Source organism: Dromiciops gliroides, chromosome 5, assembly GCF_019393635.1.
Source record: "Dromiciops gliroides isolate mDroGli1 chromosome 5, mDroGli1.pri, whole genome shotgun sequence".
NCBI classification, from domain to species: Eukaryota; Metazoa; Chordata; class Mammalia; order Microbiotheria; family Microbiotheriidae; genus Dromiciops; species Dromiciops gliroides.
Window position 1 is genome coordinate 203,294,993 of NC_057865.1, and position 13,374 is coordinate 203,308,366.

General features: G+C 39.4%; 1 protein-coding gene across 3 annotated transcripts in view; it reads left to right on the top strand.

Annotated features, from left to right (window-relative positions):
• Positions 1-13,374, top strand: part of LOC122728163 (cat eye syndrome critical region protein 2) — a 149,003-nt gene that overhangs the window by 93,676 nt on the left and 41,953 nt on the right. For all 3 annotated transcript variants that reach the window (XR_006353241.1, XM_043966426.1, XM_043966427.1), the window contains exons 2-3: positions 4,030-4,124; positions 12,559-12,742. Coding sequence is in view for 2 of the 3 variants with exons in the window: in XM_043966426.1 (XP_043822361.1) it covers positions 4,030-4,124; positions 12,559-12,742 (279 nt within the window). In the remaining variant the exon portion in view is untranslated. The remainder of the gene's footprint in view (positions 1-4,029; positions 4,125-12,558; positions 12,743-13,374) is intronic.

The following is a 13,374-nucleotide window of genomic DNA, read 5'->3' on the forward strand; positions in this document are numbered from 1 at the left end:
GAACCCATAATTCTCCTGACTAAGTTTTAATTACATAGTTGATAAAGAACTTATCTGGCAGTAACTGCATAAGGGTAGGCAGGTAGTTGCAAGCATTTTAGAGATGAGGAAAGTGAAACTAAGAGGCTACACCCAAGGTTACATGGCTATTAAGTGTGAGACTGCAGATTTGAACCCAGGTTTCTTGTCTGTGTTTCACTTTTGTCTACACACATGCCCCACCCCCATCCTTAAAGCCCTCACTTGACCCTACCACACCCTCCATCCTTAAACTCAGGTACTAGATGGCCACCCACTCACTCTGGGTGGGTTCACTGACTCCAACCTGTTCTCATCTAGGTTCTCCCACTGTTAAAAGGGGATAATAATAGCACCTGCCTCCCATGGTGTTTGTGAATATCAAATGAGATAATGTTTGTAAAGCACTTACCTCACTCCCTGGCACTGTTAGACCCTTAACAAATGTTTGTTTCCTTCCTGCCTCAAAGATAAACAGTCACCACATGGTTTTTCAATATTTATTGTCAAACATAAGATTTTCAGGTTCAAATGCTTATTTCAACCTGCAGAGTTATTAGTTCTTTTACAGATGGAAGAAGACCAAGTTTGTCATAGTTAGCCATGGCAAGTGGCTTCTTTATTCATCTTTTTATTTCGTTTGTTGGGCAAGTATTTTCAAAATTAAAAAAAAAGTAGGCAATTGTATTATCCAGCCTTTTAATGAATGCAGTTATTTTGTCTTTCAGGATTAGAATATGACTATGAGGACCTTGTAGAAACTTTATTCAGAATGTTCAGTGTTTCAAAATAGCCACTGAATATACAAGGGTCAGGAGGAAATTTTTGGTATAAAATGTATTTGTATCATCTGTACCACTCAAGCATCCTTCAGAGTCCTTTGGTGTGAAGAAGCTTGAGTTCATCACAATAACACAGAATTGTTATTGTCTTTCCCCATATTGTTTAAAGAGCCTTCCTTGTAATACATCATTTTCTATAAAGTTTACAAAGGTAGTTGAAAACTAACTACTTTGGGGGAGGGGGAGGCAATGAGGGTTGAGTGACTTGCCCTAAGGGTCACACAGCTAGTAAGTGTCAAGTATCTGAGATCAGATTTGAACTCAGGTCCTCCTAAATCCAGGGCTTGTACTTTATCCACTGGCCACCTAGCTGCCCCTGACAACGTTTTTCAAACTAATGTTTGTAGTCTGTGTTTTGTCCTAATTGAGCTACAAAAAGAAACACAGCAATCTAGCTTTTCTTTTCAGCAGTAACAGTACTTGTGAACCTTAATGATTGTGTGTGGGTATGTGTGTATTAGATCATATTTTTATGGAGTTGGGCCTTTTATTTTGTGTTTCCATAGTTCCTGTTGTTTCTCTTATCTTTGCTTATACTAGTTTCAGCTACTCTAGTGGATTTTCTTTTTAAATTGGTTGTGCTTCTCACAAAGGGTTATACTTTTTAAATGACAGTTGTCAAACTATTATCTATAGCCATTCTTGTCAGTTACTTAAATCTAATAGAAGGTTGGTTTGGGTTTTTTTTTTTTTTAAACCAGCTTATTGTATTTACCAAAGTGGTTTTGCAACATAAAACTTGGGTACTTTTAAGTTCTACAGAAAGATTGGTTAACTTTGAGTTTATATAATTCACATTCAAATGTGGGGAGCAGCAGACAATTCAACTCACACATACCTTGAACTCACATACATCTACTTTGACTGACTTGTTTTTATTCTCACTTTTGTTGACTTGGATTTGAACTTTTTCACTGAATAAAGCAAATGTAAGTATTAACAACTCCAACTATATGATAAAACAGTTATCTTCCAAACTCTGATACTGGCCTATGAAAACAAACAAAGGTGGAACAGACTAGATAAGCATGACAGAGAAACGACCAAAACTCTAGCGTTTGATAACCCCAAGAAAGACATATTCCAAGGCCAAGGGAGAAGAAGCTGGTTCTTGCTGCTCCCAGCCCCATGGGGAAGAGCAGGCCAGAAGCCAAGGAGAGCTTCTGCTGGCAGGCAGAAGAGAAGAGGGAGGCCATCCATCATCATCCATCCCTTCACTCACTCATACTCATTCATCCTCAGTTTCTGAGACCTGGCCTGTTCTTAGGAAGGGCTGGGCTCAATCTGGAGGCCAAAAGATGATGCGCAAAAGGAAAAAAAGACCTTAAAGGTCTGCAAGGCAGAGAGCCAAGGGAAGTATAGAACTGATAGGCTGCTGCCACCTCGGCCTTTCTAGATATCAAGGCACGTAAAGTAGAAGGAGTCAGACAGGGGCAGCTAAGGGGCACAGTGGATAGAGCACCAGCCTTGGATTCAGGAGGACCTGAGTTCAAATCCAGACTCAGACACTTAACATACTCACTAGCTGTGTGACCCTGGGCAAGTCACTTAACCCTTACTGCCCCTTTTTTTTGGGGGGGGGGAGCCAGACAGTATAGAAGGGACCCAGCTGCCAGCTTCTGCATCCCATAGTGGCCCTAAGTCAGAAGGGCCAAGGCTTTGAGACCTTTTAGGCTTCTGCCTTCCCCAGGGTTTAGGAAAGCCTAGTGCAGCTGAGCTCTCACTCCCTTTGGAGCCCAACAGATTCCTGCTGTCTTCCCCAGGGACAAACCAAGAACCTTAAGGAGGGGAGGGGCCTAAGGGCCAGATTCTGACTTCCCTCTAAATCCCAAGTGCTCAGGAGGTGGCCAGGCCATTCCTAAATCCATGTTGCCTGCACTCCCACTGGAATTCATACTCTGGCCCTGGCAGGGCCAGGAAGCTTTCATAACTCCCCAAACAAATCAGAACCAGTCAGTAGTTGGGCACATCACTCCATTTCCTGACCAATTCCCTGCTTCCCCCCCATGCAACACTCACAAACCCAAGTTTAATTTTTCTTTAAAATGAGAATAAAGATTTGGATATTAACCACCTCAGTTTGTGAGATTCAAATGTGATAATTTATCCAAAAGCTTAATGTTCTATTAATGTCAGCTATTACTACAAGATTACGGGCAAAGGACCACGGAATCGATGCTAAGGTCTGACAGTGCTTAGTGTTTGTAAACTGAGAACTGCTACCCAGATTTGTAGATAGTTGAGTCTTCTGTGTATTGTGGCTACTTGTTATGACTTAATTAAGCTGTGGGCTAAAAAGGCTCTTGAGAAAACAGTTTGTAGTCACCTCATAGGCCTGCATCCTTGCTGAAATATAATTCACACAAACTAATTTAAGAATTGATGACACTTTCAGAGCATGTTATTTCTGCCCAAACAGTGGTGTTGTCTCTTTTGGGGGCGACTGGAATTCTCTATAAAAATATTCTGCCATTTTCCTTCCCAGATGACACTTCCTTTAAGCAATCATTGTTTCATTTGGAGCTATGAGTCTGGTCATTCTTAGCCCATACCTCCCTAACCCCCAAGGAAGATACAGCATTTCACCTAGAGTTAGTTTTCTATTAGTACAGACATTACCTCATTTCTCTAGGTGATGTAAGATTAAACACAATGCTTTTCAGTCTAGTAATTTTTCATTAATTATATAATTGTAGTATCCCCTAAATAAGACTTGCCACACACTGAGCTCTGTAGTCATTCTTTAAATCTGAAACAATAGTCTTTGCCATAGGACCAGCTAAGTAACCAAAGTATACTCTTTAATTAATCAGTTGTTTACTTGTCTTTGTTTACTTGATTGTCATTAAAATAGTCCCATGGTCTTTAGCTCCTAGATCTACTTCCAACTGATAAAAATTAAAGGGAAAAGATACGTTTTATCCTCCTTTTTCCTTTTGATTGAGTAGGAAGGAGGTGTGGGACCCATGAGCTAACAGTGTGCTCCAGCTCTGGTTGCTGCAGAGGTGTCAGTGGGGGCAGGGCAGGGCTGAAGATACTGCTCTGGATCTCCTGCTGCTATACCAACCTTTACGCTGCTTGGAGCTTCCTGCTGCTGGTGGTGGGCCAGGAGGAATTTTGTGAAATCACCATCTGTGTTTGATCTTGCCATCTCTCTCCTTCTCATTAGGAATTAGAAGCTGCCCTTCATAGAGATGACGTGGAGTTTATCAGTGACCTGATCGCCTGCCTGCTTCAGGGCTGCTATCAGAGGAGAGATATCACGTGAGTAATCTTTTAGGGGAGTTAAGTATTTCTTGGGAAGGGTAGCAATTTACACTTTGACAGTAAGCTTTCATAACTCCCCAAACAAATCAGAACCATTCAGTAGCCAAAAACTACTTCACATTACTCAGTATATGCAAATAGATTCGTTGTTGGCAGCTATCACGCATCTGAAATAATGCATAATAGGGTTGCCAACAATGGATATTATACCACACGGGAGTAAAGTGAGCACAAGCAGTCTAAAGGTTTAACAAATACAATTTAGCACAGACATCTAAGATCCAATCCTTATTGATTGGGGAATAGTTAAACAATTTGTTGTCAGTGAATGTAATGGAACATTGCTGCCCTCTAAGAAAGGATGACTATAGGAAAGCTTGGCAAGACGACTATGGACTGAATTAAGTCAGTGGAACCAGAAAACAACATACTTAGTGACTTCAACACTTGTCAATGAAAGAACAACAACAAAATGGAATCTTGATGCTGCAAAATTGTAATAACCAAGCTTAGCTTCAAAGTCAATATTCTTTCTTTGGAAATGTGGAGTTTGGTGGATGGGGGAGTACTGTGTAGGATTTCAAACTTAAAAATTTATTGGTTGGTTTTTGCTGACTGTGTTTTGTTCTTTTCCCCATTTCTATATTCTCACAAAGGATAGCCAGCCCTCTGGGAGAGGGAAAGGACATACAGAATAGCTCAGGAAGCATGGGCAATATAGGAACAAAAATATATTAATACAGTTTTTTAAAAAATAAATCTTACCATCTTTCTCTCTGATCTTATTCACTGGCCTTTGAAGAAGTCAGTGTAATAGAACTTTAGACAATCCTCATTTCAGTTAGGGAAAAATCCTTTGAGTTTTCATATATGTGGAATCCTCAATTTTTATTCATTTGAGTCCCTTTGACAGCACTTTTTGCATAGAAAGCCCAGTGCATTTTCCAAATTGCCTTACTTTTTGTAGATGAAGAAATTAAATCACAGTATGATATAAAAATTAAATCGATCAAATACATCAAAGCATTCTATGTCAAAATATCTGTGGGCTAGGAAAGTTCATTTATCCCAGACCTCTATTTTATACATGAAGCAAACGATCCCCACAGAGGTGACATAACAAAAGTCACATATTTGGTACTTATTTATATCCTGGACACAAGCCCAATGTTTTGTTTTGTTTTTCTTAGCATAATAAGTTTTATCTCTTCTCACTTGATTCTGGAAAATTAATTTGGGAAATGGTTGAGTAGGAATGAGTAGCAATATAATATTCTCTTAATTTAAAAATCTACAGGGAAGGAGAGGATTTAATATGATTGTTTTTAGAGACAGTATCTCTGAAGCTTTATACACAATGTCCCCAAAGTCTTAGTCTTGGTCTGTTAGTCTAAGGCTTTATCTAAGACTGGATAGACTAGACTAAAATCTTCATCAGACTGCATAAGGATAAAGCTGTGAATTTTATATTGAGTGGTCCAGACCCTGTCCTTAAATATCTTGTAAGTAACTGGCCTCTGGATGAGGAAAAAGTTCAGATCCTTGGGGATGACTGACTCAACAAAGGAAAATGAGGAGCAGACAAGTGGGGGGAGAATGAGGGGTAAGCATTGTCATATAAGTATCTAAATTTTGTTTCTGGAATGAAATTATTTAAGTGATTTAATATGAACCTGACTGGGGCCGAGTGGAGGTGGGGGGCTTTTGTTGCAAGTGCTCTTTAGCCACAGGAAGTTGAAATAGGGGCAGTGGTGTGAATCACTGTTCTAAAGTGGCATTGTGATGAAGCACTTGAAATAACCAGCCACAATCAGACTCAGGCACAGGAAGGTTTTATCCCACAGGAATGGAAGTCCATGGTTTTCTGCCTAACAGTGGCTTAGGCACACTTAACTAAGGACAGGGAATAGGGAGTGAAAGAAAAGAGCAGAACTGGGATGGGGAAAAGCCCAAAAGTGACTTGCCCAAGGTCACACAGCTAGTAAGTGTCAAGTGTCTGAGGCTGGATTTGAACTCAGGTTCTCCTGAATCCAGGGCCGGTGTTTTATCCACTGCGCCACCTAGCTGCCCCCATTCATCATCATAAAATGAATTCCTTAATAGGTGTCCAAAATTTCAGACTTTTGGAACATCCTGCATAGAATATTCTGTTTTCCTTCAGGTAAAGCAGCAGTGGACAGAGTCCTTGTTCAATATACCACTTGAACTCTCTTATCTCTCTCCCATACTCCACTCCAGTTACCTTGCTAATGCCTGCCTTCCTCAACAGCCATTCATTTCATCACCCTCTCCAGTTCCCTACAACTCTATAGCACTTGGCTTGCCTCCACCCCATCACCCCTCCCCTGTCCTTCTCAATATGCAAGCATGTCCTGAGGTAGAACCCTGTGAACAATAACCTTCCTGGTTTTATCTCTCACTGATTAATACACTTCTAGTCCCCATTGAACCTTTCCCCTTCCCACTGATTCTGAACCCCTACCTGCCATTATGCAAACCCTATTATTCTTTGTCCCCCACAAATCTTGCCCTTATTTCCTTTCTCTTCAAGCCACCCCTGCTCCTATGTCCTAGCTTTAAAGCTCCTCACCCCTACTGTCTGTGCTCTCTGGAATGCCTGCTCCTTAGTTAACTAACTAGATTTCATCTTAAACCTTTTCTTTTCTGGCTCTCTTTTCTTGTACTTAGTGAGACATGGCTTCCTCCCAATGACCCACCTTCCCGTACCACTTTTTCTTAAGACTGAACTTAAACTGATCCTCTAAACTCACTAGTCAACGTGATTCTGTTGCTATGCCAATCATTTCCAGTGCATTCTTTTCTTATTTTTTCTGGGGGGAAAAACAACAAACACTTAATATTGTTTCTTTACCTCTGCACATTTCCTTCTTGGAAACTTTCTAATGGCCAAATATAAGACAATTTCTTGTAAATATAAAGCTTTGAACCCATTGCCCATCCCAATCCAAAATATAATGATTCTAAGAAATGAGAAATTATGAATATAGTAGTGCTTTTATTTCTCAAGAATGTACCCAGGATTCTACTAATGCAGTTATGCTATTCTGTTATGCTCAGCAATGTAAGTCAAGTATGTCTTACCCTCAGACTGACTTATCAATGGCCTTACCATGAGATTTTAGTGCAGTTGCCCAGTTACCAATTTACCTAATTTGAAAACTGAATCAAGTTTGACTTACCTGATATTATATTGAATAATGATCGATTTAAGTAGTTTTAAAATTGTGTTGTTTCAGTCATGTCTGACTCTTTGTGACCCCATTTGGGGTTTTCTTGGCAAAGGTACTGGAATGGTTTGCCATTTCCTTCTCCAACTCATTTTACAGATAGGGCAACTGAGGCAAATAGAGGTAAGTGATTTGCCCAAGATCTTATAGCTGGAAAAGTATCTGAGGCCAGATTTGAACTTGGGAAAATGAGTCTTCCTGATTCCAGGCCAGGCACTTTATCCACTATGCCACTATGCCCTAGAGTTTTAAAGTATCTATGAAATCTGGCCCCAAAATATTAACTCAATATAAATTTTTCATTGATAGCTCTAAATTTCTACTCTATCAGTTGATTGCAAGTAGTTTTGGTTTACACTGTTGTTCTCACATGGTTTATGTGATATTTAGGAAGAGAGGTCTTTATCTTCCCATGATAGAATAAGTCAACCTTTCTAGGCTACTTTCATTTTGGACTTAGGTGTAATTGTATACCTGGTTAGATAGGGGTTCCTTGGAACTCTTTTTTCCCACCCCAAAACACAAACACACACACACACACACACACACACACACACCCTTAGTTTCCTCTTAATAATCAGTGATTTGAGTTTCTCTATTTTACACAGATGGTCCTTTAAATTTGAAAAGGTAAATTAAAGTATCTCATTTGCCCTGGTATTTATTATCCTTATATTTGATGGTATTTCGTAGAATTTAATTATTCAGAAGACCATAGAAAAATAGATCCTAGAAATGTATATTGCTTTTTAAAAAATTCCTATCTCTGATCATTGCCCAGTTAATCCTTTTCAGCATGTCTTTACTTTCTACGTACCTTGAATATACTAGAAGCCATTACCAAACCCAATATTTACTTGCTGTTCCTGGAAGATACTTAAAAATACCCATTCAAAGTTCCAGATGCCCACAATCTGATACTAGGATCAGAATATCTGTGTAGCTCATTTTCAGCAAGTAATTAACAGTTATCCACTTCTTACTCATATCATCCTGATTTGAGTTAACTAACACTAAGTGCCTACCGTGTGCCAGGCATTATGCTAAGCATTTGGGATTTAAAAACCAACCACCACTACAACAACATTCTGTGCTCTCAAGGAACTCACAGTCCAGTGGAGTTGGCATCATGTAAAAGCCATGTACAAACATGATATGCAGGGGATAAATGGCATATAATCACAGAAAGAAGGGACAAGCACTTTTAAGGGGACCAGGAAAGATTTCTTTAAAATAGTGGGATTTTAGCTGGAATTTGAAGGAAGATAGGAGCTGAGGAGGGAGAGAATTGCAGACCTGAAAGCCGGCCTGTGAAAATATCCGACAGTGTCACCAGTCTGCCAAGTTATACAGAGGGAGTCAGTTGGGGTGGGGGATGGATGGTGAAGGGATTGGCCTCCCTGGGGATTTCATGTTTGATCTGGGAATGATTGGGAGACACTAGAGTTTATTGAATGGGGGGAGGGGTGCCCAGGGTTACAAGGTCAGACCTGCAGCTTTAGGAAGGTCACTTTGATAGGTGAATGGAGGATGGAATGGAGAGAGAATTTGTGTCAGGGAGACAGGCCAGCAAAGAACAGCAATGCCTGTTGTAGGATTGGGGCAGTGAGGGTGTAACAAAATGGAAACAGTAAGGGGCTGGGTAATGAAGGACTCTGAAAGCCCCACAGAGGATTTGATCCAAACCTTTTCTTTTAAAAGACTTATTTTCAATGCCCATTAGTGTTTGTCATTTAATATCTTGGTGGTCTGGAAACTTTAGTTGAAGTGGTATCAAAGTGCTCTGTTGTCTGTGGAGGAGAGGCAATTATCCCTTTCCTAGAATGCCCGAGGATCCCAGTCTCTTAACAATGGAATTCCTGCATTCTCTAGGCTGGTTTCCTGACCTTTGAAAGGCAAAACAATCCAGGGGAAAGTGCTGGACTTCTGCGTGGGGAAAGAATTGGGTTAGAATTCTGCCTTGCACCCTTCCTTACAAATTGTATGATGATAAACTAGTCATTTAACTTACCTCAGTTTCTTTTAAATAGAGGTAATAATACCCATTATGTTTATCTAATGGTGTTGTATGGGTCTGAGGAGAATGAGCACTTTACCCTCTTTAAATATCTATAGCCATTACTAAGAAGAGCTCTGGAGCAAAGTTATTTTAATTGTCTCATAATAATGCCTGTGTGATATGCATAACTGATATCTGATTGCTTCTCTTTCCCTTCCCCGCCCCCCCAGGGGGAGGGAAGGAGGGATAGACTTTGGAACTCAGAGCTTTAAATTAAAATGTTTGTTATTTTTTTTAATTAGAAAGGGAAAAAATTAATAATACCTGTGTGTCTTTCTGAGTTGCCTGTAGTCAAAAATTAATTATCCTGAGGCCAGCCTAGTAATGAGTCCCAGTGAACTAAGAATTTAGTGTTTTGGAGAGCAAACACCTATCCCAAACCCTCCCAACTTGACCTTCCTTCTAGAGCTTGAGAAGCCCATCAATTGGAGGAAGACTCTAGTAGCAAAAGAGCCAAATGGAATATTATTACTATGGCTCATTTCTCCAGAATTCAGTAGCTCCCAAAAGTATGAGACTGTTATGCCTTTTTAAGCTCAGGAAGCTTGTTTAATTTTGAGAAGAAAAGAGATCAATAAAGTGGGGGTGGGGGGGAGGGGAGGGAGGAGCTCCCCAAAATTGACCTCCCCAAGCCTTTCCCTACTACCTCACTTACTTGACTGCTGAATGATAATAGCCTGAGGCTTTTCCCTGTTCTGCTGGGGGAGGGGAGATGAGTAGGACAATGGCCCACTTTGGAGCCCTGTAGCTTTTGCCAGAAAAGAGAGGGAAGTAGACCCAGTTGAGCCAAGAACTCCTAGGTCTGACATCAGCCTGCTTTTAATACTTTTAAGTGTCACCATCACGATTTTTAAAAGTAATCAGCTGGCATCAAAAATGGATGTCTAGCAAGAGGTGGTTAGTATGGGTTAGTTGATTTGACTGATCTATTCAAATATAAAAACCACTTTCTCCTCTTCACCAACGAACCTTTCTGAGCTTTGCTACTATTAAATATTTATTTTGCTAAAATAAAATAGATAATTTGGAATTATCTTAACCTTAATCTCTTGAGCAAGGTTTTTTGGGTTTTTTTTCCCCCTCTTTCTGTTGTTACATGGCTGATTAGAAATTCCTTAAAATTAGGAGGTAAGTATACAGAGTTCTTAGAAAAAGCCTCCTTCTTATCTGGAACCTCCAGAAAGAAACATTCTTTAGCTTAAAGAGAGGGAGGGGAATGTGTATAAGGTGGCATGAGGATGACTTAAGAAAACTTTGACCATAACTAGGTTCACTGAAGCAACCATATCAGAGAAAAAAGGAATCCCAAACACACAGTTCTATGAGAGAAAAGGAGGCTTTCAGACAGATTGCAAGCACAAAGCACACTGTTTATACACACAGATGTTTGCTTGGCTAGTATTTTTGCATGCTTCCATATCAGTGTTTGAATAAGAGAGTTCTCTCTCTCTCTCAGACCAGCCTGTCTTCTTGCTGTGATGAAGCTGCTGTCCTCTCTCCTCATGACATCAGTCTGGGACTCTCAGAATGATGCAGTGTCTCAGAATCAGCAATTTTCCTTCATTGCAGAAGATAAGGGGGCAGGGAAGGAGAAGAAAAGCCTTGTGTAACCACCACATTGCACCTGGTAGTAGGAGAAAGGATTTGTAAATAAGTAGTATTTTCAACCTCTTGTTTCTTTTTCCCCCACAGCCCCCTACTAATGCCAAGCCCCTCAGGAAAAACATCCTCTATTTTTAAACATCTTGATTTTCTGTGCTTTTAAAGATTTAAAAAATCTATTTGAGAGGGGAAGAATTTTTTGATGCACAGAAATTGGACCCTAAATGTAACTTGGACAATGGAAATAAATTTATGAACCGTAGTGTAATTTTTTAGGTCGTTAAGTCGATGCTTAGGGTTGATAAGCTAAGGTTTCAGGTAGCTTTTGGAAGGCTGCTTCCTTTCTTGTTTAAAAGGGGAATAAGGAAACTTAATTCACTGTTATTTGCTAGCGGTTTTTTTTTTTTTTTTGGTCTTCATTTTCCCTTATAAAATAGTAGATATTACTTTGACAAGGTGTGTCATTGTTAAAAGTCATCTAAATGAGGGCGGGGACACGACAATGATGATGATGATATAAATATAGTTGTTGGTGTTTATATAGTACAGAGCACTTTGCTTTAGGTTAATTTATTTGATCCTAGATAAATCAAGTGATAGAACACTAGACCTAGATTTAGGAAGAGCTGAGTTCAAATCTTCCCTTAGATACTTAAGTCGATGTGTGGCCCTGGGCATGTAACTTCTGTCTGCCTCAGTTTCCTTATTTGCAAAATGGAGAAAATAATAGCATCTCCTTCCTGGGGTTGTTGTAAGGTTGAAAATGAGATAATATTTGTAAAGGGCTTTGCAAACTTTAAAGACAAATATGTATATGTATGTTTTTTAATTTTTGGTTTTTGGTTTTGGGGGGGGGTTCTTCCTTGCTGATTAATTCACAAGTATAAAGGTGCTTAATTTAACTGTTAAATCAATTAACATTATTCAGTGAATATAATTTTTCATGGAAGACAAAAACATCAACATTAAATAATATATACTGGACAATTCCAGTAAAGTTCTAGCAGAAAAATCAGGGAAACCTTTCCTTGTTCCCTAGGGTTGCAGTCTGTGTAAAGCATAGGACAAAATTCACTCATTTAGGCTAACCAGATTTAGGTTCTCAGAGGAAAAAGAGCAATACTCAAATTAGTCCTTTACAATAGTAAGTTTCTGATGTTTAAGATATGAATATGTCTCTTCACTGTAAGAATTAGATGGAAAAATCTCTTCCTCCCCCTTTCACAAATTACCAAGTAGAAAATTATTCCCTTTCTGTATATTTCAGGGGGTGGTAAGTTTTCCTTTGATCTTAAAGAAAACAATGAAGTTCTCCAAAGCACTTTTACCTCCCTTAAGGTAGACACGATAAACACACAAGGTGATTATATTAAATACTGAGCTTCCTCCAATAGGCCTTTTAAAAACTTTTTTCCTAATTGAGATGTCTCCTTAATTCGTGCCAACGCCCACCCCTCCCAATGCCCCTCTTGATCTCTGTCACATGCTCAAATGTTTTTGTGCCTGGAACTCTTCTGATTAGGTCTCAGACATTCCATAGCTACCTCGAAGACATCATCAACTACCGCTGGGAACTTGAGGAAGGGAAACCCAATCCCCTGAGAGAAGCCAGTTTTCAAGACCTGCCTCTGCGCACTCGAGTGGAGATTCTCCATCGACTCTGTGATTATCGGCTTGATGCAGATGACGTCTTCGACCTCCTTAAGGTGTTTAACTAGCAGTCCTGGCCCTGGAGAAATAAAGACAACTCTTGAAAATGGGGTTAGAATAGAAAACAAGGAAAGAGTAAAAGGAATGAGGATTTAGAAATTAATTTTTTTTTTTGCTTTAATGGGAGTCCACATCTGAGAGGTACATAGATGAGAGTATTTTTACCCATTAGATTAATTGCATGGCATTGCATTCAAAAGAATACAACTGTGATTGAATTTTTAGTTTGGACCTACCTTCTTTCATACCTGTATTAGACTAAATAGTGTCTTGAAACTGAGGGAAATAAACAATTTCATCACCTTTACTCAAGAATGCAAATATGTCACTAAATTAAGGTTTGCATAATTTTCTTTTCCTATTGATCAGAACGTGAAAATTAGTTGGAAAAATCGGTACATCTTACAAAATAGGTGTTGACTTGAAAGAGTCGTGGAGTTAGAGAGTAAAGAAAGCTTTGTCTTTTTCTCCTTTTTCTCTTTCCTTCATCTCCTTGAGGAGGAGGTTGTAGAGGGAAGGTATAGATATAAAATCTGATGTTCTGTGATGTGAAATGATTACATGTGTTTGATAACTTCTTCATTTGGCTTTGCTCTGGGTATATTATAGGAAGGTTGTTGGAAGTGGG